The following is a 17,991-nucleotide window of genomic DNA, read 5'->3' on the forward strand; positions in this document are numbered from 1 at the left end:
CACCTACCAACACGGCCTGCTGTAAGTCAGTGAGGACTCTGCTGGTGGAAGTGACATCACTCAAGGGAAGGTACTGTTTGAAACTGCCTTCCATTTTCCTTCCCTCCCTCGTGATGGCTCTGCCATTTCCACAGAGGGTTTCAGAAAGGTGGGTCAGGAGGCCAAGGGATGTGTGGAGACAGCCAGCTGGCCAGGGCTGGTTGCCAAGGGGAACTCAGGGAGGGATGCGGTGGAGTCTAGCCAGACTCCTGAGGGAGATGGACTTGGTGAAGCTTTGAAATATCATCACAGTGTGGTATGGCATGAAAGCCACCCAAATTAAAGTTTCCTATTACAAGCTTAAGCACGTAATTTATCATGTGTCTGAAAAGACTGCATATGGTATCCTCTTTTAGGAAATGGACTGGTTGCTGGCAGGATGCCACTAGTTGCAGATTTCTAAATGTTCCTGTTCTCCAGACATCAATGTTAACCAAGAGTGGATTTACCAATACTTGCTAAAATGGGTGAATTTTACAGCCACTCGCTGAATTCCACCACCTGTGCAAGAACGACTTGAGTTACAAAACGTAAGCATTTGCCGCCTTTTGTTTACTTTTTTGTGCTGTCAGAAATACATCCAGTCCTTTGGTGCTATGTGGTGAGAAAATTCCCATGGGTGCTTTGTACCTTAAATTTGAAAATAAAATAGTGAGCTTGCGCTGATTTGCCATGGCAGGGTACAGGCTTCAATAATGCACTTTCATTTTGTAAGACTAGACCTACACATAGAAGAAAATGACAGGCCTTGATGGAGGAAAACGTAAGCATCTGTCATGACACTGTGGTCACTGCAGTGGCAAAGGCCCAGGACTATTCTAGCAGCTTCAGCTTTGACATTGCAGTGAAGATGTATCTTTGCTTTTGTTAAGGGACCCCAGAGTCGTCATTTTGAAACTCCTGATGCCTATGAAAGAAGGGATGCTTATTCCTCCTGAACTGCTTCAGGAGCTTCCAGAACTCAGTGGTCCTGATGGTTAACCTGTACACTGGATAGAGTTCTTGGACACAGGTGTGCTGTTTATGGGTAACTGGTAATGCTGCAAAGGTCCTGGAAGATTCACCTCATCAATTCGGCAATGTGTGTTAAAAGGCCGAGCCTGTGATAGCGTTAAGTTGCTTCATTAGCCCTTCCAAACTTGCCATTTGTTCGCTCAAATCATCCTGTTCATACACCTACAGAGAGAATGAGAGCAAAGAATTAGTACAGGTGGATATCGGTGCACTCCTTTTGTTAAGGCAGGGCCATGTCTAATTGATTGACCGTATTATCATGCATGGTACGGCAGCCCACAGCCAGGGGCTGTGGACTCAGCATATCATCATTGAAGGAAGATGCTGGTAATAAAAGAGGCAGTGATGAATGATTGTCTGCTCTTTCACTGTGTTCATCCTTGTGATGAGGCAAAGGCTTTAGTGTCAGAAAAAATCCTGTTTCAAATCAAGTTCTACCAAACTGTGTGATCTTGGACAAGTTAGTAAACCTCTCTGACGTGTAGTTCTCAGATGTAAAATGATGATGTTGACATCTATTTCATAGGCTATTCTCAGCATCCTGTGACATGTGCTTATCAGTGTTCAGCACATGGTACATAGTCAACGTGTTCCTTTTCCTTTCCATTAGGATATGAACAGGATTTACATCACCAGGTCTCCTTACTTTGTAACACCACACAGGTACTTTGTAATGTGTGGGAACTTGACCTGACCAGTGAAGAGTCTGAGGATTATGACCTTAGTTTGTGTGTGAAAACAGAATTCTCACCCCAAACCAGAACCGCCTCTGTGCGTGGTTGTAGAGGGGACCTTATGACACGGTTTGATTGGTGGATAAAATGGAAAGCCTGAACTGCAGGATCTTAGCGACCATACTGTCTGTAACTCTCCCTTACTGTGAGCCACTAGAATCGTGTCATTAATAATACCTTGCTATTAGTGAGCACAGACCCCCCCTGGTCACTAGCGTCGGGGATTTGGGTTCAGTAGGTCAAGGAAAGGTTAGAATCTCTTCCTTTTATAAAGCTTCCCAGCTAATTCTGATGGTCAGCCAGTGGGGAAAACAAGGCTGTGGTGTTAATTTGAATCCCAGTTCTTCTATAGACTTGGCCTTTTGAGTCTGTCTCCTTATTTGTCAAATGGGAATAGCAAGCTTACCTCACTGGGTGGCTGGGAGGATTCACCAGGTCAGTTTGGTGAGTGCTAAGTGTTCAATAAATGTTAGTACCTTTTTTCTTTTCCTTTCCCAAAATACCCTTTGTTTTGACGTATACATACCGACTCTACCTGGTTATTCTTGGTTAGCTCATTCATTTGATGAAATTATTGAACCAAATTGAGGCCTGAGGCCTGATGTTTTACTCTGTGGAGGCCAGGAAGCATTACTCAGTACTGTGGTCAGAATGTATATAAAGTCCTGCCAAATAAACACCCTGGCTGCCACGAGAACACTGGTGGAGAAGAAACAACTTGTGGTATTAAACAGTTTGGAAATGGTACCTTCTTATGGGAATCTCAGCCTGCCAGTGAATGATTTGGTCGTGTAATGTGTAATCTTCAGAGTTTAACAGGGATTGAAAGATGTAGCCAATTTGGCCCAAAAGACTGACCTATGTATGAGGAGGGATGCTGAAGTGAACTGATTAATTTGATAACTCCTTTCCCAAAATGATGTCATAGTTATGTGTGTTGTTTTCTCAAATTATTTAGATCTTGTCCAATACAGCAACATCAAACCACATGTAGTAGCTACTGGATTTTCAAAATGTGGATAGCCTGAACAGAGATGCATTGTACACATGAAATACACATCATATTATGAGCACTTAGTACAAAAAAAGTAAAATATCTTAATGATAAATTTTTATATTTATTGCATGTTGAAATGATAATATTTTGGAAGTATTGGGTTAGATGAAATATATCATTAAAAGTAATCTCACCTGTTCATTTTTACATCTTTTCATGTGGCTCCTAGAAAGTTTTAAACTACACATGTGACTCACATTATATTTTTATAGAATAGTGATGATCTAGATTATTTGTCCCATTTCTATATTTCCTTTAACATATTATATAATCTTATTGCTGTTCATATTATACTTTTGGCTGTCACTCCTTGGAGTCACTATATTTTTTTAATCAAACTTTTAAAACAGTTTATTTTTTTATTTTTATTTTTTTGGCTGCATCGGGTCTTATTTGCAGTACGCGGGGTTGCAGTGCATGGGCTTCTCTCTAGTTGTGGAGTCCAGGTTTTCTCTTCTCTAGTTGTGGTGCCCAGGTTCCAGAGTGCATGGGCTCTGTAGTTTGCAGCACACAGGCTTTCTAGTTGAGGCACGTGTGCTCAGTCGTTGTGGCGTGCAGGCTTAGTTACCCCATGGCATGTAGGATCTTAGTTCCCTGACCAGGGATCGAACCCACATTCCCCGCATTGTAAGGCGGATTCTTTACCACTGCACCACCAGGGAAGTCCCTTAGAGTCAATCTTAAGTGCAAAAACTGGGCCACCTGACATGATTCCTTATGAGATGAGATATATAAATTTAGGAATTTGATCTGAATTAAGATATGGCTAACAACTGTGACACTAAACTACTGCAATACGTAAACAGCTGTATCCTGACAGAGCAGTGCATTAGATTCTTGTAAATTTGAATCTTTTAAGTATGAAAGTATGTTAATTATATAACATACTTCTGCAAACATTCACACACATACACACATCCAGATTGTCTGATCTCCAAGTGTTAAAATATTTTATTATTTGTAGTGCTGAAAACAATAAAATCAAGAAAAAATTTATGTTAATTCAAATGAGATGATTCTAATCTGGGTTTTTTTGCATCTTTTTTTCCCCGTCCAGTCCTCTAATTTTTCAAGGTATCATATGTGTTAGTACCCTAGCCTTCTTTAAAATGTTTTCTCTTGAATTATATTCAGAAACACTCCGGAGTTTTCTAAATTGCTGCCTTCAGGCAACGTCTTTTTAAATCTCCCTCAAAATGCATTGTTGGGGGAATTGTTTGCTTTCTCAAAATTTCGATTTTTTTTGGTCCCCATGGAGTTTTTTCAGAGTTTTCTAATTTGATCACTTTTTAGCTGCCTCCCTTAGTTGGCAAACTTTTCTCTCATTAAGTAACTAAACTTTCCCCTCTAAATATGTCAGTTCCTTCTTTTTTTTTTTCTTCCTAAATTCCTTCCTTCATTTCTTCATTTTGTGTTTTCCTCTTCTCAATTCTGTATTTCTAGGCTATTTTATGATTTTATAAGTGACATGTATAACTTCAGAAAGCTCCTCAGAGTAGAGCTTTATTACTATTTTTCTATTTTAAAGAATAATTATATAGTTATATTTCCAGGTATGCCAAGGTGTTTCATCTCATTGATGAAAATGTGTGTGTGTGTATAATTTTTTTTTTTACATCTTTTAATGTGGCTCTTTGAAAATTTTAAATTACACATGTGGTTCACATTATAGGATAGTGATGATAGTGTATTATCTATGTATATATACACACACACGTGTATATTCATATATATATATACACGTGTGTATATATACATATATGTATGTAAAGTCACTCATTCTGTTGCTATCTGCTTGTATTTATAAGATTGGCTTTAAGTACCAACGATTTTTTAATATAACTAAATCCCTGATATAATGTTTTTCCCTAAAGTTTCTTCTCTTCATATGTAAGTGCAGGAAAACAGAGCTAACCAAACAATAAGAACAACAGGGGCTTGGGGTTAATGGAGAGTGCTGGTTGGCTTAGACTGCATTGCTCAGCAGTGCTTCCCTTAATGGGGCACGAAGTTCAAGGATGGTCTTACATTGGCTGGATCCTCTGTTGGTTTGTGACTCTCCTCAGACACTTCAGGGGCTGTTGGCACAGATACAGGAAGCAAAGGAGATCTTGCCTTTCCAGCCAACCCAAGAGAGGCTGTTTTGACATGAGTCTTGGGAAGAGTAGGCCCTAAAAGGAAAACACAGAATGATGAAAGTACTGTATAAAACACCCTGGAACAAACTCTCAAGCATGTAAGCCGGATCCAGTGGGTTGGCGTTGATTTTAGGTTATTGTTCATTCTGTAGTCTAGAGATGGATTCTGACACAACGAACAGGCTTCTTTGATTCCTACTGAATCGAAAACAATCCCGATTAGGCCTCTCCAGGTGAAGCTCCACCAGTCGTATGTAATTTCAAGTGGATTTCAAATCTCCCTGTGAAAGGTTGCCTGGGAGCTACAGACTGCTCACCACACCTTCTAAAGTGTCAGCCCAGCTCATTTTGGGCCAGCCTCAGCTTTGAGCCAGAAAGCCCTGTGCTAAACCACCTATATAGGCCATAAACTGTGAGTGCCAAGGAATATTCGTGCAGTTAAAAGAGATGGTTGCTCTGATCTGGAAATGAGTGTTAGATGTTACGGTACAAAAGAGTCCTTTATGGCTAACCTGATTGAAGATCATTATTGATTTTCTTTCGGAAAAGAAAAAAGATATGATTCTGTCCTGATGAGTCTTAGTTTCTCTCAATGAAATACGTTCTAATCCTCATGAAAATCATTTGAGTAACTGCTGAGTTTCTCCCAAAGGATATTTCAGTCTGCTACGAACAATGGCTACCTTTTCTTTTTGGGTCTAAAATTTGCCTTGTAAATTCTGCTTAGATTATAGCAGTAATATAACTTTGTCCCTATAGTCTAAAACAAAAATTTTATAAAGGCATATCGAACCAGCTAGTATACCTCACAGACCTAAGGACTTGTGTCATTCTTAATACTATAACCAAGACCTCAGCATAGAAGGTACTGAAGTCATCAAAAGAAGTTTGCCTCAGTTCTCTTCTATCGTCAGTGATATTTAAGTTCTAATGATCCCAATGGCGTACTATATATTTTTGGGGAAAAAAGTTATTTTGACCATGCTTTCAAAAACATAATTCTAGTTAATAAAACTCAAAAGTTATCCTACTATCAGAGAAATAAGGGGTATTTGCTTATTGGGAAAGAAAGAATGCAAACAATCTAGGAGGCTAGCAATTTGCTAAATGCTAAATCCCAACAAAAGCACATTTTTTTCATACCGTGGCCTAGCATTTAATTCCTTCATATTTGTATTCTTTCACTCTTTTCCCTAAACCAAGGCTCAAAGTCTGCAGTTAGAATCATTTATCACTAGAGGGTGATCTGAGGTTTTTGGTAACTTAGAAGAGATATAGAGACAGGAGAAACAAGAATAATTTTCTTAAGGAAGGAATATTTACGGAGTTCCTACTAAGCTCTAGACTCATGCTAAACATTTTAGTTTATTTTAGGCAAAATAACATAGTGCAGAAGAATCTGCTACTTACCAACCCAATCTGAATTCAGATCCTATAAAGCCTAACTACGTACTACATATGTAATTCCTTGTTCAACTAATTTCTCTTGCCTGTTTCTTCATCTATAAAATAGAAATAATAATTTGTGAGGATTGATAAGATTAAAGTGGCTGCTTTCCTGTAACTTGTTCAAAGAGAGCTAGCTATTATTAATATTTAATTGCCAAAACAAGCCTGCTAAGTATTCCATCTCCAGTTCATGTATGAGGATGCTAAAATGAAGAGAAATGGCTTAACTTGCTTAAGTTCATACATTTCAGAAGGGCAGACAGAGCAAGGATTTGCAACTGAGCAAATTAAGGTTTAATCATTGATATTTTGATCTAGTTCATCCAATTTAAATGAGGTTTTCGAAGAAGCAATGTAAAAGAATATGAAATCTAGTGCAAGACTATAAGTAACCTGAGGGTAGAAACTATTTATTGTATTACAGTTTCTTGTAGTTAAATTATGTTTGAATTTAAAGGGGGAACAATGAACTTAGCATTAATTTAAGCTACTTTTATTACAATGTTGTTTAAATCTATACAAACATAAAACTTGGCATAACCTTTATAAACTTGTAGTTCTAATACTATGCTATAAAACCAAAACATGTTTAAAATTAAATAGCAAAGTCCTACACACATACGTTTGGTACTCACTGCTGCGCCACAAGTGATTTTGGGTTTGTCTCACATGATCAATTTTCACTCTCAGTTTTTTTCTCTTTGAACAATAGGCAAACCTTCATTCTTCCAGAGAATGTAATGCCAGCTGGTTTTCGTTAGATCTGAAGAAATCGTTTATATAGTAAGTCTGCCTCTGACTATAAAAACACAGTGTTCCTAGAGCCAACTTAGTTGTAACCCCAAATACAAAGGCAGGCATTTAAAAACCCTGGCAGAACGATGCTATAAAATGGCCCTCTGCATACTCCACCTTGTGTAATTCACATTAATCTTATAGATGATCACCTAAGGGAAAGCACAAAGTTTAACGAGGAATTTTCATACAGTACTGGTGAACGTTGAGAATGTTATCTGTTGAACTCCCACTTTGAATTTCATTTTCTGAATTCTGTTTATAATCCCTTCGAGAATGTTCACAATATTCTGATGAAAGCCGAACGTAGCTTTATTGCCATGGAAAGTTGTTCCTCCTATAGGTCACATTCTGTGAGTCACCTCTTCCTTCCCTACATTTAGTAGAACAGAGTAGCGGCATTTCAACAATTAACACTTTATGTATATATCTTTTATATGTTTTGTTACAATTTTGACTTTGATTTCCTTGATGGTGTATGGTGAAATCTAATTGTTATTGAATTTTAAATTTTAGGTTTTTTTAAAAATTGAAGCATAGTTCACGTACAATGCTGTGTTAGTTTCAGGTGTACAGCAAAGTGATTCAAATATATATATTCTTTTTCAGATTCTTCTCTACTATAGGTTATTACAAGATACTGAATATAGTTCCCTGTGCTGCTATATGGTAGGTGCTTGTTGGTTATTTTATATATAGTAGTTTGTATCTGCTAATCCCAAACTCCTAATTTATCCCTCCCCTCCATCCTTTTCCACTCTGGTAACCATAAGTTTGTTTTCTATGTCTGTGTGTCTGTGTCTGGTTTGTAAATATGTTCATGTGTATCATTTTTTAGATTTCACATGTAAGTGATATCATGTGATATTTGTCTTGGTCTGACTTCACTTAGTATGATAATCTCTAAGTCCATCCATGTTGCTGCAAATGTCATTATTTCATTCTTTTTTATGGCTGAGTAATATTTTGTGTGTATATATATATATATGTGTGTGTGTGTATATATATATATATATATATATATCTCACATCTTCTTTATTCCTCTGTTGATGGACACTTAGGTTGCTTCCATGTCTTGGCTATTGTAAATAGTGAACATTGGGGTGCATGTATCTTTTCAAATTAGAGTTTCCTCCAGATATATGCCCAGGAGTGGGAATCGCTGGATCATATGGTAACTATATTTTAACTTTTTTTTTTTTTTTTGCGGTACGCGGGCTTCTCACTCTTGTGGCCTCTCCCGTTGCGGCACAGGCTCTGGACGCGCAGGCTCAGTGGCCATGGCTCACGGGCCTAGCCGCTCCACGGCATGTGGGATCTTCCCGGACCGGGGCACGAACCCGTGTCCCCTGCATCAGCAGATGGACTCTCAACCACTGCACCACCAGGGAAGCCCTATTTTTACTTCTTTAAGGAATCTCCATACTGTTCTCCATAGTGGCTGTACCAATTTACATTCACACCGACAGTGCAGGAGGGTTCCCTTTTCTCCACACCCTCTCCAGCATTTATTGTTTGTAGATTTTTTTGATGATGGCCATTCTGACTGGTGTGAGGTGCTACCTCAGTGTAGTTTTGATTTGCATTTCTCTAATGATTAGCAATGTTGAGCATCTTCTCATGTGCCTATTGGCCATCTGTGTATGTCTTTTTGGAGAAAGGTCTATTTAGGTCTCCTGCCCATTTTTTGATCAGGTGGTTTATTTTTTTTGAATATTGAGCTGTATGAGCTGCTTGTATATTTTGGAGATGGATCTCCTCTGTCGCAGCATTTGCAAGTATTTTCTTGTATTCTGTAAGTTGTCTTTTCATTTTATTTATGGTTTTCCTTGTTGTGCAAAAACTTATGTTTGATTAGGTCCCATTTGTTTATATTTGCTTTTATTTCTATTGCCTTGGGAGACTAAGAAAGTACTGACATAAGAAAGTATTGCTACGATTTATATAAGAGAATGTTCTGCCTATGTTCTCTTCTAGGAGTTTTAAGGTGTCATGTCTTATATTTAAGTCTTTAAGCCATTTTGAGCTTTTTTGTGTGTATGGTGTGAGGGTTTGTTCTAACTTAATTGATTTACATGCAGCTGTCCAGCTCTACCAACACCACTTGCTGAAGAAATTATCGTTTCCCCATTGTATAATCTTGGCTCCTCTGTTAAAGATTAATTGACCATAGGTGTATGGGTTTCTTTATGGGATCTCTGTTCTGTTCCAGTGATCCGTATGTCTGTTTTTGTGCCAGTGCCATGCTGTTTTGATTACTGTGGATTTGCAGTACTGTCTGAAGTCTGTGCAGATTTTGCCTCCTGCTTTATTCTTTTTCCTTAGGATTGTTTTGGCAATTCTGGGTGTTTTGGCAATTCTGGGTCTTTTATGGTTCCATATAGGATTATATGTTCTAGTTCTGTGTAAAAAGTCATGGGTAATTTGATAGGGATGACATTAAACCTGTAGATTGCTCTGGTTAGTATGGCCATTTTAATAATATTAATTTTTCCAACCCAAGAGCATGGAATATATTTTAACATTTCTTTAAATAGTCTTCAATTTCCTTTATCAATGTTTTATAGTTCTCAGCATGTAAGTCTTTCACCTCCTTGGTCAGGTTTGTTCCTAAGTATTTTATTTTTTTGAGGAAATTTTAAAAGGGATTTTATTTTTAACTTTCCCTTTCTGATATTTCATTGTTAGTGTAAAAAATGCAACTGATTTATGTATGTTAATCTTGTATCCTGCTACCTTGCTATATTTGTTTATCAGTTCTAGTAGTTTTTGTGTGGAGACTTTAGGGTTTTCAACACATAGTGTCTTGTCATCTAAATATAATGACAATTTTATTTCTTCCCTTCCAATTTGGATACATTTAATTCTTACTCTTATCTGATTTCTGTGGCTAGGACTTCAAATACTATGTTGAATAGAAGTGGTGAGAGTACGCGTACTTGTCTTGTTCCAGATTTTAGCAAGAAGGCTTTCAGCTTTTCACCATTGAGAATTATGTTGACTGTGGGTTTGTCATAAATAGCTTTCGTTATGTTGAGCTATAGTCCCTCTATTTCCACTTTGGTGAGTGTTTTTAATATGAATGGATGCTGCATTTTATCAAATGTTTTTTTCTGCATCTGTTGAGATGATCATGTGTTTTTTGTCTTTTGTTGATGTGATTGATGTATCACGTTGATTGATTTGCATATGTTTAACTATGCTTGTGATCCTGGCATGAATCCAGCTTGACCATGGTGTATGATCCACTTTATGTGTTGTTGGATTTGGTTTGCTAATATTTTATTGAGGATTTTTGCATCTATAGTCATCAAAGATATTGGCCTGTAATTTTATTTTTTGGTAGTGTCTTTGTCTGGTTTTGGTGTCAGGGTGATGGTGGCTTCATAGAATGATTTTGGGAGTGTTCCCTTTTCTTCAAACTTTTAGAAGAGTTTGAGAAGGATCGGTATAAGTTCTTTAAATGTTTGGTAGAATTCCCTAATGAAGCCATCCAGTCCTGGACTTTTGTTTGCGTGGAGTTTTAAAATTATAGGTTCTATTTCACTTCTAGTGATCAGTCTGTTCAAATTATCTACTTCTTCTTAATTCCGTTTTAGTGGGCTGTACGTTTCTAGAAACTGTCTATTTCGTCGAGGTTGTCTAATTTGTTGGCACATAATTGTTCATAGTAATCTCTAATTTTTTTTTTTTTTTTGGTATTTCTGTGGTATCAGTTGTTATTTCTCCTCTTTCATTTCTTATTTTGTTTATTTGGGTCTTCTCTCTTTTCTTCTTGGTGAGCCTGGCCAAAGGTTTGTTGATTCTGTTTATTCTGTCAACAAAACCAGCTTTTGGTTTTATTAATTTTTTCTGTCTTTAAATCTCTATTTTATTTATTTCCTCTCTGATATTTATTATTTCCTTCCTTCTGCCGACTTTAGGTTTTGTTTGTTCTTTTTTCTAATTCTTTTAGGTGGTAGGTCAGGTTGTTTTTCTTGTTTTTTGAGGAAGGCCTGTATGAGGAAGGCCTGTATGCTATAAACTTTCCCCTTAGGACTGCATTTGCTACATTCCATAGATTTTGTATGGTTGTGTTTTTATTGTCATTTGTCTTGAGGGATTTTTAAAATTTCCTGTTTCCTCTTTGATTTCATTCTTGACCCATTGGTTTCTTAGTAGCATGTTGTTTAGTCTCCATGTAATTATTTTTTTCTCATTTCTCTTTCTGTGGCTGATTTCTAATTTCATGCCATTGTGGTCAGAGAAGATGCTTGAAATAATTTATATGCTCTTTAATTTGTTGAGACTTGTTCTGTGTCCTAATATGTGGTCTATCCTTGAGAACATTCCATGGGTGCTTGGGAAGAATGTGTATTCTGTTTCTTCCAGATTTAATGTTCTGAAGATATCAATTATGTATAACTGTTCTAGTGTGTCATTTAGGATCTCTGTTGCCCTATTGATTTTCTTTCTGGAATCTGTCCACTGATGTCAGTGGGGTGTTAAAGTCTCCTACTATTATTGTATTCCCATTAGTTTCTCCATTTATGTCTGTTAGTATTTGTTTTATGTATTTAGGTGCTCCTATATTGGGTGCATATGTGTTGAGTGTGATATTGTCTTCTTGCGTTGATCCTTTTATCAGTATATAGTGTCCTTTATCTTTTTTTATGGACTTTGTTTTAAAGTCTATTTTGTCTGATATGAGTATTGCTACCCCTGGTTTCTTGTCATTTCTATTTGAATGAAATATCTTTTTTGCTCCCCTCACTTTCAATATAGGTGTGTCCTCCACTCTAAAGTGGGTCTCTTGTAGGCAGCATATCGTAGGTTCTTGTTTTATTGTCCAAATGCCACTCTGTCCTGTGATCAGAGCATTTAGTCTATTGACATTTAAGGTAATTATTTATAGGTATGTATTTATTGCCACTTTAAATCTTGTTTACCAGTTGATTTTGTATTTCTTCTTTGTCCTTTATCTTTTGGTTTTTCCTTTTGTGGTTTGATGGTTTGATGGTTTTCTTTTGTATTGTGCTTGAGTTCTTTTCAGTTTTGTGACTCCATTATATGTTTTTTTGATTTGTGGTTACCCTGGATTGCAAGTATGTTAACCCATTACTATATCTACTTGCTTGAGACTGGTAGTCATATAAGCTCAACACAGTCTAAAAAAATTATATTTTCTTACTCCCCTCCCTGACACTTTGATTTCTTATTTTACATCTTCATGTTTATCCTTTTGCTGTTCACTGTGTAGTTAAAATCACTTTCACAAAATTTTTTTTGATTTTTAAAAAATATATGTACTGGCTTATTTAAGTGATCTACAATGCTTTTATGTATTTGCTTCTCCTATTGTGATAAGTGATCTACAATGCTTTTATGTATTTGCTTCTCCTATTGTGATTTTTCCCTTTCTCATAGATTCTTGCTTCTTTTCTATTTAGAGAACACATTTCAGTATTTCTTTCAGAGTAGGTTCAGTACTGATGTGTTCTTTTGGTTTTTGCTTGTCTGAGAAATTCTTTCTCTCTCCTTGCATTCTAAATGCTAATTTTGCTGGCTAGAGTATCCTAGGTTGCAGGTTTTTCCCATTCAGGACTTTGAATATATCTTGCCACTCCTTTCTGGCCTATAAAGTTTCTGTGGATAAATCAGATGATATCCTTATGGGGGGGGGTTCACTTGTAACTATTTGTTTTTCTCTTGCTGCCTTTAGAATACTCATTTAACTTTTGCCATTTCAATTATGTCTTACTGTGGGTCTGGTCAGGTTCATCTTGTTTGGGACCCTCTGTTCTTACTGTACCTGGATATCTTTTTCCTTCTGGGATCCCTATTATGCATAAATCGGCACACTTTATATTATCCCATAGATCTCATGTGTTACTTTGTCTTTCCGTCTGGTTGTGTAATTTCTGTCTTGGAGATCATCATTCTTCTCCATTAGTTTGCTATTTTATTGCCTGTTACTTGGTTTTCATCTTGGCAATTGAGTTGTCTAATTTTGAATCTCTCCTCTATAGTTTCTTGTTACAGTGATCTGCATTTCCATTGACAGTCTTCCTTAACTCCTTCAGTATTTTTATTACCTCCTTTTTGAACTCAGAGTCTGGTAGACTGGAGAGGTGTATTTCATTGTTTAAAACAAACAGGGGATTTCTCATTTTTTAATTGGGAGTGGTTCCTCTGCTTTTTCATTTTACTTAGAAACAGTTATCTAATCTACTGTGGCTTTGAAGGGCTGTTTTTATGTGGGAGTGACCCTGTGTGATATTTTTGGTGCAAGAGGGCCATTTTTTGGTATGGATGCTTGCCACCTCTTTCCTCAGGTTGTGCTGGCCCTTGTCCTGATAAAGGGTGTGTTTGGTGGTGTTGTGACCAGAGCCTTCAGTGGATGTGGGGTGAGGCCTCCTCTTTGTCCCATAGTTGTCACAGCCCTTTCAGGGGCAGGGTCTGCTCCCCAGTTGTTGGAGTGGAAGCCCCCAGATCCAGTTTTAAGCTGTGGTGTGAGTAGGTGGCACTAGAGCCCTCCCACTGGGAAGGAGTTGCTGCATATTCCTCCCCAGGAGCTGTCCACCAGGACAGGCACTCTGTGACGTGGCCTGCCACCTACGGTGGGCACCCACAAAGTACACTGTTGTAGGCTCTGCCCTTGGATCAGTCTCTGTTGTGGGAATGCCAGTGTTCAGCTCGAATGTCCCCCAAGCACTGCACTCACAAAGCTGCTGGTGTGAACTTGCTGAAGTCACATACCAGCACCCACTGTGGGACCACAAGGAATTGGCTCAGATTTCTGCCCCACATCCACGTGTTGGCAACCCGCCTGTGCATTCCCAGAGCTCATAGCAGTGCCCACTGTGAGCACACTGAGATGAGACTGCTATGGTGGGTCCACAACCTCCCTTTGGGCACATGTTGACAGTGGGCCTCCTATGGAAGACCCAGCCTCCATCCTGTGCACATTCCCAGTTGTGGACTCGACCACACTCCAGGGCCTTCAGGCTGTCTCTGTGTAGCTAAACCAAGTCCTCTCTGTAGGTCTGACTGCTCAAGTTTGAGTTTCAGAACCCAGGCACTGTGCACGGCAGGAGACATGCGTCTCAGGCTGGAAACTGCAGTGCGGGGGCAAGGACTGTCTGTGCTGCCTGCTGCCAGCCAGTTGCTGCACTTTCCTCTGAGGTTCCCTATCTATCTGTCCCTGCTGACCTCCCAGCCAGAGAAGGAGGTTCCCCGGGTGAGGGAACAGTTCCTGTTTCATAACTCCCTGCCAGACATGCAGGTCCCATCTCAATTCCTTTTTTCCGCCCCTTTCATCCTACCCAGTTATGTGGTGATCTTTCTTGCAGCTTTGGTTGTATGAGAGCTTCTGACAGCACTCAGTAAGTCTTCTGTGAGAAATGTTCCACATGTAGATGTATTTTTGATGTATTTGTAGGAAGAGGTGAGCTTCCACATCCTCCCATCTTGATCTCTGCCTAAATTTTAGTTTTTAAATTTTTAGATAATCTATTTCTGAAAAATTTACATTTTAACTAAACACAGGCAAATATGTCTGTCTAACACATATTCACAAATTAACACAAATCAATTCACTTTAGCATAGATATATATATGGCAATACAAAGAGTAACACAAGAAAAAGTAAATGGTATGGGCTTAGCCTACTATGCAGGAAATTAAAACAGGCCTGTTGTATACTTGTACAACAACTTGTAAGAATAAAGATTCTTTTGATTCTTTTATAACTTATCAGACTTCTAATTTTGCAGAGAATTATAGTTCTATTAAAATACACTCTAATGGAATATTTGCTGCCTCAGATCCTAATGACTTGGGCAGATCCACAGTGTATTATACTGCATCTGAAATTCTGGAATACTTGTATTATTACAATAAGATGCACATATGCCCAAACCCATTAGAAAGAAGATAACTGATTGTCTGGGCAACAGTTAGAACCTACTGAGTGTTGAACACATGCAAGATGCTGTGCATTTTACAAAAGGAATTAAAGACATTGCCTCAGCTCAAAGACCATGCAGTGTTTAAACCTCATGTTACTGCCTTCTCTCAAGTAATACTCACAGATTCAAATAAATTTAGAATGCTGGAACCCTGACGGCCCTTGAAGTTCATCTAGTGACCCTCCCTCCCTTTATTTTGCTGGAGACAATACTGAGGTCCCTGAAGATCAAGGTAGAAAATTTCAATAACATTCCCATACAGGAGAAGAATTTTGAAGAGTCTCTTAGAGTTCAGTATTAGCAGGGTGTTACATTTTTTTTTCATCTTCCTGAATGGGAAATTTTCCAGGAGAGATTTATCACAGCCATTATCACAGCCAATAAGACAACTTTGGTCTTGAAGCTGGTAAAGTCTGGGTTGGTCCTTACAAGGTCACCAGTTTTTTCTTCACTTATGTACTTGCAGTTCACTATGTATTACTGGCTCCTGTTTTGATTTTCTAAGTCTGCATCTTTTATTTTTCTTCTGAACTACGAGACATGCCTTTACTTCATGTCTGAGACCTTCCTAGTGGCTCTTCCAAAAGGCTACATTCTGAATCTATTTTCTCTACATCATTCAAACCAAGCAAACATCTTCCTAAAAAATAGTCTAATGGCATAGACTGTGTTCAAGTGAGAAAGTAGTGTAGTCACCTGGCATCTGGATTAGTAAGTGATGTCTAAGAGCTCAGTCCAATCTGCAGAGGACTCACTCTAGGAACCATCTTGCTGCCTCTCACCTGCTGATGGATTGCTACTGTTGGCAGGTGATTTATCCTGAGTCCATTCATCATTTTCTTCTGTATTTTTAAAAATTGAAATATAGTTGATTTACAATATTATAGCCATTTCAGGTACTCAACATAGTCATTTAAACCTTCCTGGATTGCAGTTGCAGATGGGCTTTGTCACCCTTCCTTTGTTGCTGTCTGGCTTTTTCTACACTGCCCTCATATGCCAGTTTAAAAGCCAGCTTTAATCCCCCATTCTTGTGTGCTCCTTCTCCATGATGGGTTATTTGAAAGCATGATAGCCTTTGCCTTGCCTGATGGTGTTCTGACAGCCTGAAAGACAGCCATAATCCTACCCTCCCAAAGAACTAGTGAAATCAGTAGCAATTAGAAAAAGCATTTACTTCAGGGTATTACACTCCTATTCTTCAATGTCAAGAAATGATGGAATTTTTGACAGCTTTTCCTATTTTTATAGATCTAGGGAGCAGCTTCTAGAGAAGACTTTGCTTCATATTGATTTCTTCACCTTGGAGAACTGCACTATGCTAATTGGTTTAGCATAAATAATTTTAATAAAACTTCTCTTAATTTCAGTGACATTTCTGAGTTTTATCAGAGTAATACAGCAAAGGAAAAGAAAATGGGAGAGCGGCCAGATGGTGGAGTAGGAAGACCCTGAGCTCACCTCCTCTCATAAGCACACCAAAATCACAATTATCTGCAGAACAACCATGGATATAAAAGATAAGAACCTACAAGAAAAGATTTTTTACAACTCTGCATAAAGAAGGGGCCACAACGAGACAGGTAGGAATCCTATACCCTCAGGCAGGCAACCCACAAATTGGAGAATTATGTTGCAGAGGCTCTCCCACAGTAGTGAGAATTCTGAGCCCCTTGTTGGGCTCCCCAGCCTGGAAGTCCTGTACGGAGAAGACAAGCCCCCAGAGTATTTGACTTTGAAGGCCAGCAAGGCTTCATTTCAGGTGCCCCACAGGACGGAAATACAGACTTCACTCTTAAAGGATACACACAAAATCTGATGCATGCCAGGACCCAGGGCAAAAGGAGTGATTTGATAGGTGCCTGCGCCAGACCTCCCTACTGCTTGGAGAGTCTCCTGGAGACGTGAAGGTGTGGCTGTCACTCACCCTCAGTATGTAGATACTGGTGACAGCCATATTTGGGAAAATTCTACCATGTGAACCCTGCTCCTGGCATCTTGGCTCATCAGCCCCACCCAAAAGCCTGTAGATGCCAGTGCTGAGACATCTCAAGCCAAACAAACAACTAACTGGGTGGGAACACAGTCCCACCCATCAGCAGACAGGATGCCTAAAACCTTCCTGAGCCCACAGACACCTCTTGACACACCCCTGCCCAACAGAGGGCCAAGACCCAGCTCCACCCTCAGTGGGCAGGCACCAGAGCTGCCCTCCAGAAAGCCTGCACAAGCTTCTAGACATGCCCCATCCACCAGACAATACAAGAAAAGTACCATCCTGCAGCCTGAGAATCCAGACCTTATCCTGGGACCAGCTAGGGCCCTGTCCACTAGCAGGCCAATGCTAGCTGAAAAATTCCCTAACTTGAGAAAGGAAGTCACCCAAGTCCAGGAAGCACAAAGTCCCATATAGGATTAACTCACTCAAAGAGGAACACACCAAGACAGACAGACACACTACTTAAAATGACAAAAACTAAAGAGAGAATATTAAAAGCAGCAAATGAAAAGCAACAATAAATAAATAACATACATGGGAACTCCCATAAGGCTATCAGCTGATTTTTCAGCAGAACTCTGTAGGTGAGAAGGGTATAGCACAATCTATTTAAGAGAAAAACCTACAACCAGGAGTTCAGCACCAGTAAACTAGCTTTATGACAAATTTTAAAGGAACTTCTCTAGGTGAAAAATGAAAAGGCCATCACTAGAAATAAGAACATTATGAAATGAAAAAGCTCACTAGTAAAGGTAGGAAATTATCCACACACAAAGCTACTGGAGAGGTTAAGTAGAAAAACCATCTAGATCCACA

General features: G+C 38.7%; 1 protein-coding gene across 1 annotated transcript in view; it reads right to left on the bottom strand.

The window, feature by feature from the left end:
• Nucleotides 1–1,125: 1,125 nt before the first annotated feature.
• Nucleotides 1,126–17,991, bottom strand: part of DCC (DCC netrin 1 receptor) — a 771,692-nt gene continuing 754,826 nt past the window's right edge. Inside the window, exons 28-29 of the mRNA XM_065889420.1 lie at nt 4,873–5,015; nt 1,126–1,215 (exon numbers count right to left, since the gene is read on the bottom strand). Of these exons, the coding sequence (XP_065745492.1) occupies nt 1,126–1,215; nt 4,873–5,015 (233 nt within the window). The remainder of the gene's footprint in view (nt 1,216–4,872; nt 5,016–17,991) is intronic.

Source organism: Phocoena phocoena, chromosome 13 (genome assembly GCF_963924675.1).
Source record: "Phocoena phocoena chromosome 13, mPhoPho1.1, whole genome shotgun sequence".
Taxonomy (NCBI): Eukaryota; Metazoa; Chordata; class Mammalia; order Artiodactyla; family Phocoenidae; genus Phocoena; species Phocoena phocoena.